The sequence below is a fragment of the Ictalurus furcatus genome, chromosome 1 (assembly GCF_023375685.1).
Source record: "Ictalurus furcatus strain D&B chromosome 1, Billie_1.0, whole genome shotgun sequence".
Taxonomy (NCBI): domain Eukaryota; kingdom Metazoa; phylum Chordata; class Actinopteri; order Siluriformes; family Ictaluridae; genus Ictalurus; species Ictalurus furcatus.
The window spans coordinates 11,605,551-11,628,277 of NC_071255.1; the positions used below are offsets into that span (position 1 = coordinate 11,605,551).

The 22,727-nt window shown below is 41.6% G+C and overlaps 1 protein-coding gene across 2 annotated transcripts; it reads right to left on the reverse strand.

Annotated features, from left to right (window-relative positions):
* Window positions 1–12: 12 nt before the first annotated feature.
* On the reverse strand, window positions 13–21,949 carry pex5 (peroxisomal biogenesis factor 5). 2 transcript variants are annotated; one of them, XM_053625496.1, is made up of 16 exons: window positions 21,695–21,949; window positions 18,934–19,090; window positions 16,768–16,806; window positions 14,617–14,734; window positions 14,099–14,242; window positions 9,459–9,549; window positions 8,961–9,051; window positions 6,805–6,927; window positions 5,669–5,752; window positions 5,264–5,383; window positions 3,735–3,878; window positions 3,534–3,604; window positions 3,187–3,408; window positions 2,916–3,081; window positions 1,152–1,309; window positions 13–1,040 (listed from the first exon to the last, which is right to left on the reverse strand). In XM_053625496.1, the coding sequence occupies exons 2-16, from the start codon at window positions 19,045–19,047 to the stop codon at window positions 800–802; spliced, it is 1,926 nt and encodes a 641-aa protein (XP_053481471.1). In that variant the 5' UTR covers window positions 19,048–19,090; window positions 21,695–21,949; the 3' UTR covers window positions 13–799. The 2 variants fall into 2 exon arrangements, with proteins under 2 accessions (XP_053481471.1, XP_053481481.1); XM_053625506.1 differs by lacking the exon at window positions 6,805–6,927.
* Between the last annotated feature and the right edge of the window lie 778 nt (window positions 21,950–22,727).

Genomic DNA, 22,727 nt, shown 5'->3' on the forward strand with positions numbered 1-22,727 from the left:
ACAGACACACAATCATTATTTCAAAGTTTTATTGCTTGGGTTACATATATAATCGTACAGTCGGTTGGCTATATTAAAAACTGGCATCATAATAATATTAATACAATTATGGTACACAAGATGGCAGCATTTACAATTAAGCTAATTCATTTACAGCAGGATTATTTATCAAATTAGATAACAAGCAAAGGAGCAAGGGCGGGCATGCATCCTCAGGTGTCTCATCCTTTTTTCATTATTTTCTTGCTGACACGACCTACCATCTCAACAATGTATCTTATAAATCTTGGTTATTTTAGTGGTTCATAAAAGCTCACACAAACCACATTCTTTAGTCTTTGTTCCTCCCGAAGTCATATACATGATCAGTACCTCGAAATAGAGGCAAATCTCCTTTTAGTGAAGTAATTGTCCTCAAGTAGATGGAATGTAGCCAAGACATACCATATCAATGATTAACAAAATGGGAAGAAACACAATGTGCACAAGAACCTTGCATTCAGTTCTGTGGAGCTTTGAATTATGTAACAACGATGCATCGTTTTCAATGTCACACTCATTTCTCAAAAGTATCCACGCATTATCACTAGTCTATCTATCTGTTCAGAGCATGTAGTGCATCATCACTAGTGCATTAACTGTGCTGAGTGTTTCACACTAGTTTGATTCTTTCCTTCCTCTTTGTTCTTGTTGTCCATCTCTAACGACTCTCTTCCTTAAACTACTCTTCCGTACTTCCGAAACACCTCTCCCCACACTCGCATGCTATCACCCTCCACTCCTTTCCCCTCTCCCTCCTTCAGTCTGTCTCTCCGTCCCTCTGGCAGAAGTGCGCCAGCAGCGTGTCCAGATCTCGCCGGTCGGCGGCAGTGTACAACGAACTCTCTCCCATCATGCTTAGTGCCATGCGCAGGGTGGACCAGATGTTGTCTGACATTATGGTGGTGGCTGAACCTGGTGCCCGACTTGCACCTCCTTCCAAGTCACCAGCAGCCTGCCTTTGAAGAGAGAGCGCCTCCAGGAAATGCTCCACAGCTTCCCTGAGACAGACACAGAGCAGCATATGAGAAGGAGGAGCAGGAAGGACAGTGATTGCAATAAGCAAAAGCAGATTTGTTAGTATACAGTAGTATTCAGTCGAGTACTCTTACCTGTGAGCTCCCAGATTAACACAGCTAATGCCCAGATTGTAACGGCTGCGTACGAACCCAGGTTGCAGCTCAAGCGCCCTTCTATAGGCAGCAACAGCCTCCTCAGAGCGATTTCCGTTAGCTAGAGTAGCGCCTAACTTATTCCACAACAAATAATCCTGCAAAGTGAATGAGAAGAGACTAAGACATTGGTGTGTAACAGACTCTTGCTGAATAAAACAGTGTACATATTTGTCATTCTATACCTGTAATAAAGTAGATGTATTCACAAAAAAGAGCTAAGTGAATGAAAATACAAAAAATGAGGACATTTCAAGGTGTTGGACTACTGATCTGAAGGTTGTGAGTTCAAATCCTAGCACTGCCAAGCTGCCACTGCTGGGACCTCAAGCAAGTCCCTTAACCCTCAACTGTTCAATTGTATAAATGAGATAAATGTAAGTCACTCTGGATAAGGGCGTCTGCCAAATACCTTAAATGTAAATGTAAAACTTGACTCGGATCAAGTTTAAAGATAAATGGTATAGTTATATAGTGCTTTTTTAACCTTAGCGGTTCTACAAAGCACTTTTTTTTCACCCATTCACACACGCACACTCACACACCAATGGTAGCGGAGCTGCCATGCAAGGTGCTAGCTTGCCATCGGGAGCAGCTTGAAGTTCAGTGTCTTGCCCAAGGACACTTCGGCATGTGGAGCCATGTGGGCCAGGAATCGAACTGCCAACCCTATGATTAGTGGATAACCCGCTCTACCACCTGAGCCACATAGTGCAGATTCAAATCTGAATTAATGACAGCCCTGTTGTGTTGCTAATTTGGTTTAAGGCATTTTTCTCTTGACTCTGCTTGTTACTCAGCGGTTCAGTGGCTCTGGGCTTCTGATCGGAAGGTTTTGATTTTTTTTTTTGATTTCGGATTGGTTTTGAGTTCAAATCCTTGAACCTTAATTCTTATCTGATCAGCTTTAATTAATTAAGGCTGATCTTATCTGATCAGCCTTAATTCTTATCTGATCAGCTCAATTTTCAATCAAGTTGGATAAAAGTGTCTGCCAAATAACGTAAATGTAAATCGGTTTCCTCCCACCACCTATAAACATGCCAGTATTTGGATTGGCAGTACTAAATTGCCCTGAGGTGCGAATGAGTGTGTGCATAATGAGTGTGTGCATACAATGGACTGATGTGCCATCCAGAGTGTCTCATGCCCAGTGTTGCTGGGATTTAACTCTGAATCCACTTACTTTCAAATCCAATCTCTGTCAAGATTGTGCTTAAGTTAGCACTATCCAGAACAATTTCTTAACCCGTGTTAAACTATCAAATGTGTGTAGTTTGGTCTCGTGTGTATGCCCTGTCCAGGTTTTTTAAGTTCTTATATAAAATGGTAGTAGCCGAAATGTATGCACTATACTATACATTTTACTGTTGGGTTTTTTTGTTCCCTTTTTTTGAGCACCAAATGCAGGGAGGAACTAATGCTGTTACAGTAAAGGTTTCCAGGGATGATGAAAAATCTGCTTGGTCCAAATAATTTACTCAAGCCTATCATTTGGATTTGTCACTTTACCACCGCATACCTGATTTACAGAGAATTGAGAAAGTTTCAATTGGAAAGGTCGCTTTTGGGTCTGTCTTTGTGTTGCTTGCTGATGATAACACACAGCCTGTTATTTCTAAGAGTAAAAATGAAGGAAATGAATGGTGCTTTTAGTCGATTCGGTCCCCAGAAGTACTATAATCTGAGTGTGTTTGTGTGTACCTGTGGAGTAACAGACAAGGCAGCAGTAAAACAGTCCACAGCTTTGTCATACTCTCCGCTCAGGTTGAAGAGAACTCCGAGACCACACTGCAGCTGAGGGTCGACCCGCGTAGGATCAGCAGCCGCCGCGCTCAGAAACAACGACTGCACCTCGTTAAACAGAGCCCTGAGAGACAGAAGAGCAAGAAAGACAGAAAACTGAGATGTAACATCCATTCCGTACCCAAAGAGTCTACTGTCATTTAGGAGAAAAGAGTTAAAATCGCTGTACTCTGGCAGCAGTGATCCAAATCTCTCCCTCTCCTTCTCTCTCTCTAGAACTCCTTCCCGCTCCTTCTCCCTGTCCATCTGCTCGAGAATATGCCGGTACTTTGGGTTGTGTCTCAGCCAATCGCGAAGCGTCTCGCAGGCCTGCCGGTGCAGTGATTCATTGGTGAAGCTGACCGCCAGAGCCATGAGAGCTGTCAAATTGTCTTTCTTCAGCTCAATACACCTGAAAGCAAGATAACAGGAGGAAGACAAAACAGTATAAACTAACATAGAGCAATAAAAATGTGCAGGAAGAAAACGAAAGCCTATAAATAGCAGTTTGTAAAAGTGTGTGCATCCTTCACTGACCTGCGGAGGGCGCTGATGGCTGCAAACTCTTGCTCGTTCTCTGCTTGGCATGTTCCCAGGTACTGCCAAGCCTGAGGCACATCAGAAACACAAACATCTCACATGCACATGAGGAAAAATTATAGAGATGACCAATAAGAAAAGAAAAGAAGACGGATCCTTATTATTATGTATTGGTGCTGAATTAGCTATAGGACTAACCAGCTGGTTGTCTGGTTCTCTCTGCACTGCACTCTCGAACAGGCGCACGGCTCCAGGGATGTCCCCAGCTTCCATCCTCTTCACTCCCTCTGCTAACGGGTCCTCGTGGGACAGGTAAGGATTCTCTTCTTCAAACTGATAGCCCTGGGAAACAGATAGTAATCAAGCATACGGGTTAACAAACAAACACAATGTATTACATACTGGCTTTGACCAAGGTTAGAAAACAGAGTCAGGTAGCAGTATCCATACCTCTACTTGTATCCAAAAGAAACAATATGAAGTCATTAGGCAATTTCTAATAAGGATATATATTCATTTTTGGACTGAAGAAATAAAAGAACATTAAAGCCAATACAATGTATTTGCTTATATACAGTCCCATCTGAAACTATTGAAACGGCAAGGCTAATTCATTTGTGTGTGCTGTACACCAGGGCATTTGAATTCGAGATCAAAAGATGGATATGAGATGAGAGTTTAGGATTTCAGCATTTATTTCCTAGTATTTACATCTAGATGCGTTAAACAACATAAAACAGAGAACCTTCTATATCAGACCACCTATTTTTTATAGGAACAAACAAGTCTTAAAGTAAACTGTTAAAGTAAAATGTTTTGGGTTTTTTTCTTTATGGCTCTCGCAATGATTCTGTCATCAACTGCTGCAGTTTTCTTGTCCAACCTGTTCCATGTCTGGTTATTAGTACACCAGTGGTTTTCTTTATTTTTCAGGGCATTCCAAATCATTGTATTGGCTATGCCCAATGCTTGTGCAATGCCTCTGATAGATTTTCCCCTCTTTTCTCAGCTTCAAAATGGCTTGCTTTTCTCCCATAGACAGCTCTCTGGTCTTCATGTTGGTTTATCCTTTGTAAACAACAAATTGCGGTCTTCACCGGCAAAACCTAGCACTCAAACCAAGGGTAGATATTCAGAGCTATTAATTCATGAAACAATCAATTTAACAGGGCACACCTGGGCAGCAAGAAACACCTCATCAATCACATGTTCCAATATTTTTGATCACTTGAAAGAATGGGTGGGTTCAAACAAAACATGCCGTGTTCCAAGTTGTTTAATGCATCTAGATGTAAATATGAGGAAATGAAATGTGAAATTCTGATCTGTCGTCTCATATTCATCTTTTGATCTCAAACCCAAAAGAACTGGCCTTGCTGTTCCAATACTTTCAGAGGGGACTGTATTTCATGTTTATGTTGTTATATATTTCCACCAGAAAAAAAGTGTAAAATCTTTAGACTTTTAAAACATGAACAATGTATTTGTATTATTATTAGATAAATTAATGTAAGATCCACATGTAAGTATCTCCTGCATGCACACAAAGTATATAACACTCAATTATAATTGGTAACTACCAACTTGTGACAAACCACCCAGGAAAACGTTCATATGGGACTGAAATTATTCAAAGTGAAACAGAATTACAAGCGCTACACAGGTGGAGGCTAACTACCTTTTCTCAAAGTGAATGGAGGAGTTCCTTTGTAGGTGTACGTGGCTACCTTGTCATATGAAGTGCTGAGCAGCTGGTCAAAGTCAGACAGCCACGGATGAGCCTCAGCGTCTCTCTTAGCCATCTCCTCCCACTCCTCCTGCAGCTTCTCCCAGAAATCGATATCACTCTGCGCACACACACACACACACACACACACACACACACACACACAGAAAACTGTTACTACACTTTAACTCAATGGTCACCAACCCTGTTCCTGCAGATCTACCTTCCTGAAGACTTCAGCGCCAACCATAATCATGCTCACCTATCCATTCATTGCCTTAAAAAGTTCTTGATCAACTAAAACCTGCAGGAAGGTAGATATCAAGGAAGAGGGTTGGTGACCACGGCTTTAACTGTTTCGACAACATTGATCATAAATTAAATGAATGCACTTGTGCTCGAATACCTCCACGGCAGCTTTAGCCTGCTGAAAATCCGGGCCCGACGCAGCAAACTCATCTACCCAAGACTCGGCAGACTCTTCTGACACCTGAGGATGGGAACCAGGCAGAACCAGTCTTCATAATGCATTCTAACCACCTTACATATGGGGATGATGGAAACAAGGAAAAGGTAAATGAGGGCAAGAAAAAGAAATAAATTAAAAAGAAATAAATAAAGGAATGGCCTAAAAGGGAAAGCATCTTACTATCATTAATCTTTCTTTCTACACATCTATAGAGGCGCCTGTTCTTAAATGAAACGTCAAGCAGTGTTATTGTGCTTTGAGGAACTGAGTGGCTCGAATGAAAGGCAGCCATTTTGTGCAGATTTGCTCTCACAGAAAACAAGCAATAGCAAAATGGCTTGTATCAAGGAAGCGCACAAATTGTAAAGCGACAACAGCAGACTATATAAAGCGGCAAGAAATGAAAAAATATATATAAATGATAATAAAAATAATAATAAATATCAAGAAATGGACCCCATCATGTTAGAGAAAAGTAGTTTTTTTTTTTGTTTTTTTAAAAAAGGACCACTGTATTCATGTTGCCAAGCAGCAGGGGTCCTACCTGACTGGTGAGATTAGCCCACTGTTCTGCATGTTTAGCTTTAGCTTGGTCATTCTTCTCTCTGCACTCTCGAGTTTCCACTTGTACAGTCCCTCCCCCTGATTCCTTCAGGAACTGCGCAGCCATTATGGGGGCAGGTGGGAGGGACAAGTGTGTTATGGGTTTGGTTCAATAAGGAGTTATATTTAGGTATGGATTGAGGTAAATGGGTCAAGAAGAAGTCAGACAGATAAAGCACATGTTCTACTAATAAAACCTAAAAGTGTCATAAAAACCCATATCAGTGTATCAGAGCTGAGGGAGAATTTTAAGTAATAAACTACATTTATTACTTAAAAAACAGAGAAATTACATTGTAAGTGTTGTAATACATTACATTGTAACACAAATTGTTATTTGTGACAATGCAGCACTTGGATGCACAAGGCAAAGGTGTTCGTCTGCTCGTTTTAATTCTCACTAAACAGCACGAGCTCAGATGGCTGCAGGCTGCACATGCCCTCTTTATGAGGTTGGTTAGGGTTCGTACCTGCGTGAAGCTGGACGCCCAGTTCTGTGCCTCTCTGGCCTGTGCTTTATCAGCGAGCTGCTTTCCTGCTCTGTCCTCCACAGTCACACTGCCCTCGCCAATCTGCCTAACAAACCGCAGGAACTGCACAACGACAACAACAACAATGGCCGTTACACACCTACAGCTCATTGTGCACACAAGTGAGTTCAGTCAAGGCGTCTTGAATAGACACACATCCTGATGTACTGATGCTGCCATGACAACAATATCTGGAGTCCTACAGTATAGCTTTACTGTGTGATTAAACACTGAAATTTAAGTTAAGAAAAGCAATGACATAATGCAAAGTAAAATATGGGAATGGAAATCAAGTTTACATGAAATTAGGAGGGCTTCATAATAAGCCATGAGAGGGAAAAAAAAAAAAAAAGAAACCTTGGCTGAAGGCCCATTTATAAGTCACTCAGAATTAAAAAAGTGGCCTGGCAAAAAAATAAATAAATAAAATTTAAAAAAAAAACAGGTGTGAAAGATCTACGGTTATAATAAATTTTCCTTCATTGATTCAGCGTGGTGTTTTGCTAATACTCAAGCAGTACAAAAAAAAAAGTGCTGAAAGAATGTCAGAAGCTGTGGTGCCACTATATTACTAATACTGAAATACTGAATTGCTGTGACAGGCTACAAAGAAGACTGTATAGGTTCACTATATGTATGTACGTTTGACACTGGATCAGCCCCAAACTTGCCTCTAAGATCAGGAAAGTAACCATCACGCAAAAGTTTGGACACACGTGCTTATAGAAGGGTTTTCTTCATTTTCACTGTTGTTCTTCACAGTATTCCTGATGTAGCTTTGCATCATCACTTGGCATCATCTCAAACAGCTTCATGAGAAAGCTTCACCCAGGAGTCTTAGCTTAAAATTCTGAAACACACCACGTACTTGCCGGCTGCTTTGTCAAAGTTCTAAATCAGGGGTGTCCAATCTTATCTGGAAAGGGCCGGTGTGGGTGCAGGTTTTCATTCCAACCAAGCAGAAGCCACACCTGAGTCTACTGAAAGCCAAGATCAATGGATTAAACAGGTGGAATCAGGTGTGGCTCCTGCTTGGTTGGAATGAAAAACTGCACCAACACTGGCCCTTTGCAGATAAGATTGGACACCCCTGTTCTAAATGAAACAATTCAGGAAACAATTTCTGTTGAGCCTGTGCCCACTGCAGCCTCTGCTTTCTGTTCCTGGCTGACAGAAGTGGAACCCGACGTGTTCTTATGCTGTTGTGGCCCATCTGCCTCAAGGTTTGACGTGTTGTGCATTCTGAGATGCTTTTCTACTCACCACAACTGAACAGAGTGGTTATCCGAGTTACTGTAACCTTTCTGTCAGCTCGAACCACTCTGGCCATTCTCCGTTGACCTCTCTCATCAACAAGACATTCTTGTGAACAAGTGAACTGTCGCTGACTGGATGTTTTTTCTTTATTGCACTATTCTGAGTAAATTCTAGAGACTGTTATATGTGATCAGCAGCTATAGAAATACTCAAACCAGCCCGTCTGGCACCAACAATCATGCCACTGAGATCACATTTTATCCCCATTCTGATGGTTGATGTGAACAATACCTGAAGCTGCTGGCCCGTATCTGAATGATTTTATGTAGTGCAATGCTGCCACACAATTGGCTGATAACTGCATGAATGAGTATTTGTACAGGTGTTCCTAATAAAGTGTTCCGTGAGTATACATTAGAACGCAGAAAATATGTACATGCAATTAACTTGACTGTTTGCGTAACATTAACAAGAACATGAACTGAAGCTCTTGACCTGTATTTGTATGATTTTATGCACTGTGCTGTTCCTACATGATTGGCTTATTGGATAATTGCATAAATGTGTATGTGAACAAGTATTAAAATGGATGGTGAGATGTATATATTTCAATTCAGTGTGTCCAAACTTTTGACTGGTACACTACATCCATCAATCCCATTACAGTACCACGAGCTAAATATTTAATAGTTTGAGTATAACCTGCAGCTATCAAATGGATCATTTATCCAGGTTTTGTCACCTTCAGAATTGTTGTAAATTGAAAGAAAGCATTACTAAATACATGAAAGGTCCAGAAGAAGAAGCAAATGACCAGCAGCATAAAAGCCCATGCTCACCTCTGTGTTTTGCAGCTTGGGGTCATCGACCTTTGCAAGAAGTTCATTAGCCGTTTGCTTCAGCTCCTCCCCTGGTTGGTACTCTTTTGTCCTAATGGGTTATAATAAATCTTTTTAATGTTTTAGAGAAAACTGGATTTCCAAATTCACACTGAAAAAAAACCCCAAAAATGCTGCCATCAAGACATATTTGCAGCTCATTAAGACTCAGGCATTCTGATAGACTAATAAAGAACTTTGCTCCAGTAAATTTTTCCCTTTATGCAAACTCCAAGCCATATTCAGTCACCAAGGACATGATCCATGCAACTACCAACATACTGTTCTGTTTATATAACTCTTCTAAGCCTCAAGGTTAAAATTCTTTCATTGTATTGAAAATGGTTCTGCATTTCATTGTAAACGCCGAAGAATCGTTTCTGCCCTTGATTTGCCAACGCTTTCTAAACTTCATTACATTCAGCCTTCCACACATTTCCATTTAATACAGACTCTTACCATTCTCTCTCTTGCTCCTTCTCTCCCAAATCTCCCAACCATAGCTTCTCCTCTGACTGCTCCAAATACTCTTCAGCCCATCGACCAGGGTCTGGGACAAACACAGAAAGTGATAGAGAGTGGAGGTTACGTGAAAGGACATGACAGGAAGTGTGGAACCAAGCCAGAAGAGCGAGCCCTAATCAGCAAATTTGCATGTCCACTCAAAACCATGTTCACTATGGCCAAAACGTCTCTGGACACCTGACCATCACACCCATATCTGGGCTTTCCACAAACTGCCACAAAGTTAGAAGCACACAATTGTATAGGATGTCTTTTTATGCTGTAGCATTATAATTTCTTTTCACTGGAACTAAGGGACCCAAACCTGTTCCAACATCACAATGACTCTGTGCACAAAGCGAGGTCCATAAAGACATGGTTTGCAAAGGTTGGGGTGGAAGAACTCGAGTGGCCCGCACAGAGCCCTGACCTCAACACCACTGAACACCTTTGAGATGAACTGGAACACTGACTGCATCCCAGGCCTCCACACCTAACATCAGTCACTCACTAATGCTCTAATGTGGCCACTGAAGTTGTGTGAAATCCCCTTATCCACAGTAAGCCACAGTAAGCCACATGAAGTCTTTCATCCGAAAGTGGCTGGGCTTCCCCTGATGCCTATCTGAAACCCGGTCTCTTTGGAAAGAACATCTTACAGCTGCCACTGCAATCCATCAGCATGGGATGCAAGCAGGAGAAGACCAGGCTAGTGTTAAAGCTGAGGGAGTCCACTGACCAAGCAGTGCGGAGTACAAATGTCCAGGTCCACACAGGCCACAAGTGGAAAGCCCATGCTGAAGTTGGTGCCTCAGTGGTGTCTGAGGTGACAAGGATGGAGGATGAATTCTATAAGATCAAGGCTGTAGCACAAAGACAATGGGGGGTGGGGTTTGGACAACATGGGCAGGTGTTGTTGGCAGAAACATCATCTTGGGAGACCTGTGGAGAATCCCACAGGCAAGGTTTAAGGTGCATTCACACATACAGCACCTCACAACGACAAAGCGATCGGAGACCATTCATTTTCAAGGAGCGTACTTCCGGCAACATAAGCGATAGCTAGCATTGGTGACTAGATGTGAGCGTGTCCAGTGGTAGCCAATTAGCTTAGTTTAGCTTAGCTTAGGATCTTGGTGGGTTTAAACTAAAACTATATAATAATAATAATAATAATAATAACAACAACAATAACAACAACAACAACAACAACAACAACAACAATAATAATAAAAGAAATAATAATTGTTGCAACTGAGAAAAATCCCAGTATAGCTTCTATCTCGGGTGAAGTGTCCGTCTTGTCACTGCTTCGGCGCCCGGGAACGAGGAACACCAAGCTGGACACATCACCCAGGAAACAAAACAGGCCAAAGAGCGGCGATCCGGCCCCTGGTCACCATCAAACATATAATGAATGACACCCTGAGGGTGATGCTCACTTACTGAGATAGGAGCTACACTGGGATTTTGCACAAATGCAGCAAAAAGTGAGTTTGTTTCATTATTATAATTTTGCTTTAAACGCCAATACTGTAAGCTAAGCTTAGCTTGCGCTTTTGCTGCAGATAGATGGCAAAGAGCACACACTGCTTCTCATTCATCTCATAGGATATGATGCATATATACATTGGTGAATTTTATATGACTGCTCTCCCTCCTGAATGTTTAATTTTAGTGGCAAGAAAACGGGTTTGTTGTCAAAAGTGGAATGCTAGTTGCGCCTCCCATGTTACTGTGGCAACCAGTAGTAGGACGCCAACTGGTGACTTCATAGTACAGTGACTGGCAATTTGCAGCAATAAACGCTGCATGTGTGAACGCACCTCTAGTTTTCTTATCAGGGCAACATACAACACACCTCTGCCCACTGAACCTGCACCAGTGGTTTGGCCAGGAAGAATGCTGCCTCCTCTGTAGCAATCCAAATGCAACTCTCCAACACATCTTGTTAGGCTGCAAGATTGCATGCTCCCAGGGGCACTACAGGTGGCGACACGATCAAATACTGAGCAGATTGGCCGAGGTGCTGGAGGGGCACAGACAGGTCACAAGCAGAGAGGTCATCCTCCACCAGTGTGTCAGCGCATCCAATTTGTCAGAGAGTTCCATCAAGGACAATTCCTTTCCCCTAGAACTGGAGAATGATAGTCAATCTTGACAGGAAAATCCAGTTCCCTAGTGAGATCACCAACACAACTCTCTGCCCTGATATAATGATGTAGTCCAGTGGCACCAAGAAAGTGCTCCTCATGGTGCTAACTGTCCCATGGGAGGAAGGAATAGAAGCTGCCTTTGAGAAGAAGAGGCTGAAGTACTCAGATGGTATTACGGAGTTCAAAGATGCTAGCTGGAGAACCATCACCTACCCGGCAGAAGTAGGATGCCGTGGCTTTGTTGAAATATCAACTGTTCGTTTCCTGAGGGATATTTGAAGGCCTTGAAAGATCTGGCTGAAGAGGCAGAGAAAAGCAGCTTTTGGCTCTGGGTGAGGGGAAAGGTCTAGTTGCAGGGGGTGGCTGGGAGAGGCTGGGAGACGTCCCTGCCACTGCTCTGCTACCAGGAGACATTCCGGGGTAAAAGGAGCAAAACGTTGTTGAGCGGTGGTACTCGGCTAATGACCCTGCAGCTGACCTATGCCATATGGAACCAGTGGCACTCAGCATTAACGGTACCAGTGGGGCTTGTGACAGCCTTAGTCACTAGGGAGGCCTGTATGGCTCTAGTTATGTTAGGCAAGCATGCCGGAGGGGTATTAGGTGTAACAGGAGGAAACCATAGGAAACCCGTGGCACTGAGCATGCATTAACATTGGCAGTGCGGCTTGCTACAGCAGTAGTCACTGGGATGCCTGTATGGTTTTGGTAGCGTAAAGCATGATGGCCAGGCAGAAGGAAGAGCAGTAATCCTAGAAGGTACAACAGGCAATAATGCCATAACAGATCAACATCTACTTGTGTAAATCAATGTGACCGAATGGGCACAAATCCCCATAGTCACGCTCACAGTCACACTCAAAAATCTAGAGGAAAGCCTTCCCAGAAGAATGGAGGCTGTTACAGCAGTAAAGGTGCGACTACATCTGGAATGAGATGTTCGATAAGCATATATGGGTGTGATAGTCAGGTGCCTACAAACCTTTGGCAATATAGTCTAACATTGAGTAGGAAAGTGACTACATTCATTGTCTCAAATCAGTTATGTTATCCCTGTAAACTGGAGTCAGATTATCAAATGAATTATGAAATAATATACATGCATTTAATCTTCACCTGACAAGATCTCCCCTCACGCTAGCGCTGTAGCACGCAGCACGCTCCGAAGCGTGAGCGCGCACTTACGGGTTTCAGTGACATTCAGTACATTTACATGGACAATATTCCGATATTAACCTGATTAAGACAATACTCTGATTAAGAAACTAGCATGTAAACCGCGATTATTGATGACCTTAATCCGACTAAAGTCATACTCAAAGTAAACACAAATCGAATTAAGACGTGGAGTATTCCTATTTTCGTCGCATTATTGAAGTGTATTACAGACATGTACACACCTTAAGTCGCATTTTGTGACAGGACACGTACACACACGGCAGTGCTCAACCCTTTGATGGCAAACAAGAGAGCACGGCTGTGTCCGAAACTGTGTACTTACCTGCTATATAGTAGGAAGTGAAATACACGTATTTTGGCTACTATATAGTGGGTAAGTACTCGAATTCGGATGCAGCCCACGGCTTCAAGCATTCATCTATTTGCACATATAGCATAGAAGTGTTCGTGAAATTAAAAATAAAAACACCCAAAACTGTATACGGTACCATAACGAAGACGAAATGTAGGTTGATACGTGAAATTCTGGAGGGAACATCGGACGCCGTGGCGTGGGGACACAATGACGTGCTATTAATCAATCTATGTTCTATAACATGTAAAACCTGAACTTGAAAGGAATATTCTAAAAGCAAGTCATAAAAACACCTTAAATCACAATATTGTCTTATTCAGAATAAGGTCAATAATTAGGTTACTGCTGTCCATGTAAACATAGTCACTGCCTTTGTTTATTTTTAACATGTGTGTTTTGTTGTGTCCTGTTTATGTTTATATATTGTTTATGTCCTGTCTCCGCCCCTGTATTGTTACTGGTTGTTTCCCTTATGTGGCATCATTGTTCTCAGCTGTTTTGTGTCTTACCCCTGATTACGTTTAGTATTTAAACCCCTTGCGTCTCATTGTTCGGCGCGAAGTATTGCGTATTAAGTGTTATCACCATACCAAGCCTTTGTTCCTCGTTTACCTGCCATAGTTTTGATCCTATTCTCACCCTCCTTACTTGATTCTTGCTTAGTCTCGTTTACGCCCATTTGCTGATCGCCTGACCCTTTGCCTGTTTTTCACCACATCTGCGTTTCACGTTTTGGTTTTGTCTGCCTGCCTCTCATTATTAGAGCTCATCTGCACTTGCATCCATCCGAACCTCCTTTACGTGACGTCGCCTGAGCCTACATCAATCGCTGTATAATAAAGCAAAGCTTTTTTCATCCTACAAAGACAGGACAGGATACAAAAACAAATTGTATAATGACTAACCTGCCACTTCGTTAATGAATTCTCTGGTCCAGTCAGCGTCTGCTGCATCAAAACCTGCCTGGGCCGGAGAGGCTGCGGAGTCAGCGCCAGACAGGAACTCTGCTGTCCAGTCACCCGATAGTGCCAATGCCGCTACGTCTGGAGCTGCAAGCAAAAAGTTTTAACATCTTACACCTTATATCAAATTCTAGTAGTACTATAATGGCAACTGATCTGAGCAGATGCTGAGCTGTGGCGTTTAACAGAGAACAAAATGATCCTGCCTTTTTACATAACAATGTGACCCTAAGTCAGATCATGGCATAAATATGATCTCTTGTCTCCTATATGCACTTGCTGTCAAATGACACAAAGTGCCAACATGGCGGTTACTATTAAATAAGAAAATCAGCCTGAGCTCAGAAATGTAAGGATGGTGAATTCTGCAATACTCTTCAGCATCACAAGTGTGTGTGTGTATTATATATAATATACATATATACATATATATATATATATATATATATAAATTGTGTTACCTCTTTGTGGGGCCTGTCTGTAGTTCTGCTGGTCAATTTGCTGCATTTCTTCCAAAAGCTGGCCCATGTCGAAACTGTGAGGAGGGCGTGGGGGCGCCTGTAGAAACTCATTCACCAGCTGGAATTAAAGGTGTTATGATACAGGAATACATCAGCTGCTGTATTCACACACAAACAATATCTTAAACGTTCACTAAGAGTTCCTATCTACTAGTTTCTTCTTATAACCTATTTACAAAACAGCCAAATAAATAGTTTACTAAGGAATTCCTGAGCTAAGAGGAAAGGTGGGGTCGAACCCATTGTTGTGGATACCAGAGGGTTTCATGAATGAATATCGGCAGTGACGTGTTAGCTATCTACATATGAATGATGACATATCAGAATGCTACACAAATGCATAAAAACAAAACAGGAAATGTGTTAGGCTTGACAGTATAATAATGTGTCACATTGATTTATTAATGAGGTGACTTATAATTTCATTTAATTCATTTTTTATTACAGTATCGATTTACATAGCCCTCTAGCACTGGTTTATGTAGGCGAGTAGCGGAGCTATCAAAGATCTGCAGATGTGCTGTGTTATTTTTCTTAGTTATTAACAAACAAAAACGTCAGGGATCGTCGTCATTAATCTTACTGAAATTTTACTTAACGTGACTGTGCTGTTAAACGTCTGCAGCGGCTACTTAGGATTGTTTGCAATCCAGTCCCAGTAAATCCTTTATGCTACCCATACGTTTTCTGTGGGTTTTAAGACCTCATTTCAGCACTAAAATATTTTGTGATTAGGAGATAACGAGGGTCTTAAAATTACAACCCCAATTCCCAAAATGTTGGGACGCTGTGTAAAATGTAAATAATAAAAACTGAATGCAGTGATTTGCAAATCTCATAAACCCAACAGAACATAGAAAACATATCAAATGTTTAAACTAAGGAAATGTACAATTTTAAAAGAAAAATAAGGTCATTTTGAATTTGATGGCAGAACATGTCTCAAAAAAGTTGGGACAGGGTCATGTTTACCACTGTTCAGCATCCTCTTTAGTTTAGAGGACGCGGCGTCCACGGTTTCCAAAAAGAATTAAAAATTTCGATTCGTCTGACAACAGAACAGTTTTCCACTTTGCCTCATTCCATTTGAAATGAGCTTTGGCCCGGAGAAGACGGCGGTGTTTCTGGATCATGTTCACATATGGCTTCTTCTTTGCATGATAGAGCTTTAACCAACATTTGTGGATGGGACGGTGAACTGTGTTCAGAAATGAGTTCTGGAGGTGTTTCTGAGCCCATGCAGTGATGTCCATTACAGAATCAGGCCTGTTTTTAATGCAGTGCTGCCTGAGAGCCCGAAGATCACGATCATGCAGTATTGATTTTCACCCTTGTCCCTTGCGCACAGAGATTTCTCAAGATTCTCAGAATCTTTTGATGATATTCTGTACTGTAGATGATGAGATTTACATTGAGGAGCATTATTCTGAAATTGTTCCACAAATTGTAGAAATCTACCCATCTTTACTTCTGAAAGACTCTGCCTCTCCAAGATACTCTTTTTTATACCCGATCATGTTACTGACCTGTTGCCAATTAACCTCCAGTTGTTTCCTTTTAGTAACACTTACTTTTCCAGCCTTTTGTTGCCATCCGTCCCAACTTTTTTGAGACGTGTTGTGGCCATCAAATTCAAAATTATATATATATTTTTTCTTAAAATGGTACATTTACTCAGTTTAAACATTTGATGTGTTCTCTATGTTCTATTGTGAATAATATATGGGTTTATGAGATTTGCTAATCATTACATTCTGTTTTAGTGTACATTTTACACAGCGTCCCAACTTTTTTGAATTGGGGTTGTAGAATAGACAAATATTTTTAAACACTTTCTCTTTAATCTGTCTGTTAAAAGCTACTTTTAGCCTCAAGATTCATTGCTTTCATCTGCTTGAGGTACCATAACAGTTTCATTTCTCTCATTGCAACTATCACCTCTATTTTTCACTCAATGCCCATTTTAAACATCAATAAAAATAAATAGAAATAGATAGATAGATAGATATAATTTAAGCTAGATCTGTTGACTCATAAAAGTCATACCCTGACCCCAGGCTAACAGCCAAGTAACTGGTCAATAGAACATACCTCTTCCTCGGTGGCTATTTCAATCGGCGTGGGGGGAATCTAAGTGGAAAGAGTCACAGAGAGACACAGAGAGGCATATGGTGGTGTTCAATACACTGATTCCAACCAATGATCACATCTGTAATGAGTCAGTATTACATTAGTGTTTCTGGGCTTCCTGAGAATTAAAATGTCTAAAGTATACCCACAGGAAGTGAATTCTTAAAAAAAAAAATAATTAAATAAATAAATAAATAAAACTGTTTCTTTTTATTTTAATGAATAATATCATTATAAACATGGTAGGAGTCCATCAAAATGTTTTGTGAACATCTGCCTTAGAACCTTTTTTTTTCTTTCATCATCCAGTTGGACGATAATAAACGTTCCCCATTTCATCAGGGAATTCAAAAACAAAACCACGTAACGAACCAGGAAAATACAAAACAATACAGTGCATCCGGAAAGTATTCACAGTTCTTCAGTTTTTCCACATTTTGTTATGTTACAGCCTTATTCCAAAATGGATTAAATTCATTATTTTCCTCAAAATTCTACAAATTCTACAAACAATACCCCATAATGACAACATGAAAGAAGTTTGTTTGAAATCTTTGCAAATTTCTTAAAAATAAAAAACAAAAAAAAGCACATGTACATAAATATTCACAGCCTTTGCTCAATACTTTGTTGAAGCACCTTTGGTACCAAGTACAGCCTCAAGTCTTTTTGAGTATTATGCTACAAGCTTGGCACACCTATTTTTGGGCAGTTTCTCCCATTCTTCTTTGCAGGACCTGTCAAACTCCATCAGATTGGATGGGGAGCGTCGGTGCACAGCCATTTTCAGATCTCTCCAGAGATGTTCAATCGGGTTCAAGTCTGGGCTCTGGCTGGGCCACTCAAGGACATTCACAGAGTTGTCCTGTAGCCACTCCTTTGTTATCTTGGCTGTGTGCTTAGGGTCGTTGTCCTGTTGGAAGATGAACCTTCACCACAGTCTGAGGTCCAGAGAGCTCTGGAGCAGATTTTCATCAAGGATGTCTTTGTACATTGCTGCATTCATCTTTCCCTCGATCCTGACTAGTCTCCCAGTTCCTGCCACTGAAAAACATCCCCACAGCATGATGCTTCCACCACCATGCTTCACTGTAGGGATGGTATTGTCCAGGTGATGAGTGGTGCCTGGTTCCCTCCAGACATGACACTTGCCATTCAGGCCAAAGAGTTCAATCTTTGTTCAATCTTTGGTCTGAGAGTCCTTCAGGTGCCTTTTGGCAAACTCCAGGCGGGCTGTCATGTGCCTTTTACTGAGGAATGGCTTCCATCTGGCCACTCTACCATACAGGCCTGATTGGTGGAGTGCTGCAGAGATGGTTGTTCTTCTGGAAGGTTCTCCTCTCTCCACAGAGACATGCTGGAGGTCTGTCAGAGTGACCATCAGGTTTTTGGTCACCTCCCTGACTAAGGTCCTTCTCCCCCAATCGCTCAGTTTGGCCGGGCGGCCAGCTCTAGGAAGAGTCCTGCTGGTTCCAGACTTCTTCCATTTATGGCTGATGGAGGCCACTGTGCTCATTGGGACCTTCAATGCTGCAGAAATGTTTCTGTACCCTTCCCCAGATCTGTGCCTTGATACAATCCTGTCTTGGAGGTCTACAGACAATTCCTTGGACTTCATGGCTTGGTTTGTGCTCTGAAATGCATTGTTAACTGTGGGACGTTATATAGACAGGTGTGTGCCTTTCCAAATCATGTCCAATCAACCGAATTTACTACAGGTGGACTCCAATCGAATTGTAGGAACATCTCAAGGATGATCAGTGGAAACAGGATGCACCTGAGCTCAATTTTGAGTGTCATGGCAAAGGCTGTGAATACTTATGTACATGTGCTTTTTTTTGTTTTTTATTTTTAATAAATTTGCAAAGATTTCAAACAAACTTCTTTCATGTTGTCATTATGGGGTATCATTTGTAGAATTTTGAGGAAAATAATGACTTTAATCCATTTTGGAACAAGGTTGCACCATAACAAAATGTGGGAAAAATGAAGCGCTGTGAATACTTTCCGGATGCACTGTATATACTTTGGTAAAAAACAAAAAAGTTTAAAAAAATTTAAAAAAAAAGAAAATATACCTCATACTATATACAATATAGTAACTGTTTGCACTCAACAACTACTTACAGTGGGCGTTGATCTATGTCTCCAAGCTCCGCCTTCTTGGGTCATGTGACCGGTCAATTTCATGAGGGGATTGGCCCCCCCACATTCTGCCTCTACCAGCTCCCGCATCGCCATGGCAACACAGGGTCAGGGCGGCTCTGACAGCTCCTTGAATTTTCTAGGAAGAAAGCCATTGTTAAAGGAAAATACAGCTTTCTATGCATGAGTCTCATTAGAAAATCACATTACAGCAGAATACCACACAGGATAATTATATCATACTGTATATCCTTTATACCAATCAGCTGTGACATTAAAACCACTGACAGGTGACGTGAATAACATTGATTATCTTGTTACAATGCCACCTGTTAAGGGGTGGGATATATTAGGCAGCAATTGAGCAGTCCATTCTCAAAGTTGATGTGTTGGAAGCAGGAAAAATGGGCAAGCATAAGGATCGGAAGAACATTGACAAGCTCCAAGTTTGGCTAGATGACTGGCTCAGAGCATCTCCAAAAACGGCAGGTCTTGTGGGGTGTTCCCGGAATACAGTGGTTAATACCTACCAAAAGAGGTCCAAGGAAGGACAACCAGTGAACCGGCGACAGGGTCATGGACGCCCAAGGCCCATTGATGCGCGTGGTGAGTAAAAGTTAGCCCGTCTGGTCCGATCCCACAGAAGACCTACTCTAGCACAAATTGCTGAAAAAGTTACTGCTGACTATGATAGAAAGGTGTCAGAACACACAGTGCATCACAGTCACAGACCGGTCAGAGTGCCCATGCTGACCCCTGAACATCGCTGAAAGCTCCTACAATTGACCATGGAGCAATGGAAGAAGGTGGCCCGGTCTGATGAATCACGTTTTCTTTTACATCATGTGGACAGCCAGGTGCATGTGCGTCACTTACCTGGGGAAGAGATGGCACCAGGATGCATTATGGGAAGAAGGCAAGCCGGTGGAGGCAGTATGGGCAGTGTTCTGCTAGGAAACCTTGAGCATTCATGTGGATGTTACTTTGATACGTACCACATTCCTAAACATTGTTGTAGACCAAGTACACCTCTTCATGGAAACAGTATTCCCTAATAGCAATGGCCTCTTTCAACAGGATAATGTACCCTGACACACTGCAAAAATTGTTTAGGAATGATTTGTGGAACATGACAAAGAGTTCAAGGTGTTGACTCAAAATTCCCCAGATCTCAATCCGATCGAGCATCTGTGGGACGTGCTGGACAAACAAGTCCGATCCTTGGAGGCCACACCTTGCAACTTGCTTCTAAGGTGTTGGTGCCAGATACCACAGCACACCTTCAGAGGTCTTGTGGAGACCATGCATCAAATAGTCAAGCTGTTTTGGCGTGGGGTGGGGTGGGGTGGGGTGGGGGGTGACACTGAACAGGAAAAACTTGTCCTCGTCCTTTTTAAATATCCAGCAGCGTTTCGCTTACCTCACAGCCCGAGCTTGACAAAAAAAAAAACAATAACAAGAAACAAATTCAAACCATTTCCTTCTAAACCAACAAAACTTGCACGTTCGAATACCCAGAGACGCATTTACGACCCGTGCTCGCCGATACGATTTCTCTCGCTCAACAACTTCGGCAAGGTGATCGTTATAACATTGAGGGGCTGGACACTTCGGATTCTACACAGCGTTTGACTGGACAGAAAATCTGACGAGAAGTGCAGAATGATGTCATCAACACACACTGATCCGTACCGGTGGTAGATAGAGACTGTACATTTTGAATGCGTATATCTTCCAAACACGAATTTTGACATTGTTTTGTTGCACACTAGCTTATAAATAACCCTAAGGCTGACATATTCATACTAAAAGCCACAAAATGCAATTTTGATTTCATGGGGACTCATTAACTGTAAAGAACTTTTTTTTTTTTTTAACTGTACAATACATTATCACTGTGATCAGCAGCGCACCTGATGCAATTTCCCTCCTCTACTGTGCAATACATTTCCCTACAGTATACAGTATATACAGACCCTCAGCAACACCTCTGCAACACATGCTAATCCATTTAGTGGATTATTTCTTACATATCTTGAATGTATTTCTCATCGTGTGCACTCTCGTTCTTGGCAGCATTAGAAGGGATTTCTTTTACATTGCTACCAATGTACTGTTTGGTGTTTACACAGTGAATAAATGTGCTGAATGAATGAATGAAGTCTCATCCCTTCCTTGTGTGTGTGTGCGCGCTCAGGTATATTTGACCACCTGGTTCATGTTCAGATTCGAATATGTGCACAATTAACAACAGATCTGCTTTTGTCCTGTCAGACAAAGACCAACAATGGTGAATAAACAGCACATGCATAACAAAAACAGTTTACACTTTACATACTGGTACACTGTAAGTATCATTGATGTCACCTGTAAATATCTGTAAAACAAACATACATGTGTGCTCTATAACTGACAGCCTTTGTTTTTTAAGATAAGGTGTATTTTCATCAGCTAGTTAACTATATCCATACTGTTACCTGGACATATTTACAGACAGATATACCGCTGAATCAGGTAGTAAACTAATTCTAGCTCAGGTATGTCACACAGCTAGCTCATAATCAGTAAGTGAAGAGTTAGCAATGGTTCAAGTCAGTGGCTAACGCTTTTAGCAGGACACACTAGTTATCCGTATTGGGTGACACACAGGAACAGTACTACAGATATGAGCTAATAGTAAAACCCTAACATGTATACATGTAGCTAGTCGGCTAGTTTATTTAGCTACAGCTAATAGACTCACCGCTGCGCTGTAGTCCAGGCGATGTGGCTGTTAACTCAGCTCCTCTGCTTAATAATAATAATACTAAACAGCTTTGATTAAGCGCTAATCTACGCAGCGAAATATCTGCTACTTCTAAAAGAAAGAATACGACCCTAAACTGCAGTACGTCCTTTTTTTTAACAATCAAACGTGGCTAAATCTATGTTTACCTCCCCTTTGACCCAAGGAAAGAGGTGAAGCAGCTACATGAATACAGCAAACGCGCCACAAATGCTATTCATAAACACACGGCGCGCCAGCGGCCATAACACAGTGAGTGTAGATAGTGCGTAACATACGCCGAGACTACGCAAACTTCTTAAAATGACAGCACAGATGTACAGTAGCTTGTCGTAGCGTGTATACATAAAATATATATATAATAAGGAGAATGTAGTGTGCATTCATAGAAATGCATTTGCGTTACGCATTAAAATTGGGATTTATGTATGTATTTTTAGTCGATGTCGGGTTTTTTTTTTAATGCAACTGGTAGCATAATGTTACGTTGTGTAAAGACACAAAGTCCACTGACATGCTGTGAGGTACTGACAACTGACAGAATGATTCATTCAGGCAAACATTCACGATTTTGGGCTCAATAATGCTTAAGGGTTGCGTTCAAATGCTGTGACAATGAATCCCAGCTTCCTATCTAGCTACAGTGTGCAATATACACTAACCGGCCACTTTATTAGGAACACATGTGAACCTGCTCATTCATGCAGTTGTCCGTTATCTTTAGAAACAATGCAAATACAGGTCAAAAGCTGTTCATATCAAACATCAAAACAGGGGGTGGGTGTAATCTCATTGACTTTGGCATGGTTGTTGGTGCCAGAAGGGTTGGGTTTAGTAGTTCAGAAATGGCTTGATCACCTGGGATCTTCATGCACGGTAGTTTACACAGAATGATGCAAAAAACATAACAACAACAACAAAAAAAACACTCAACAAGGGTTGAGATGCCACAAATAACCACTCTTTACAGCCACGATGAGCAGAAAAGCAT

Bases quoted from the DNA above. Each gene is read 5' to 3' on its own strand.
- pex5 (XM_053625496.1), bottom strand. From the start codon at position 19,047: ATGGCGATGCGGGAGCTGGTAGAGGCAGAATGTGGGGGGGCCAATCCC. The intron at 16,807-18,933 runs GTAAGTAGTTGT...CTTTCCACTTAG, and splicing joins GACATAGATCAACGCCCACT to ATTCCCCCCACGCCGATTGA. The intron at 3,082-3,186 runs GTACAGCGATTT...TCTGTCTCTCAG, and splicing joins TTTGGATCACTGCTGCCAGA to GGCTCTGTTTAACGAGGTGC.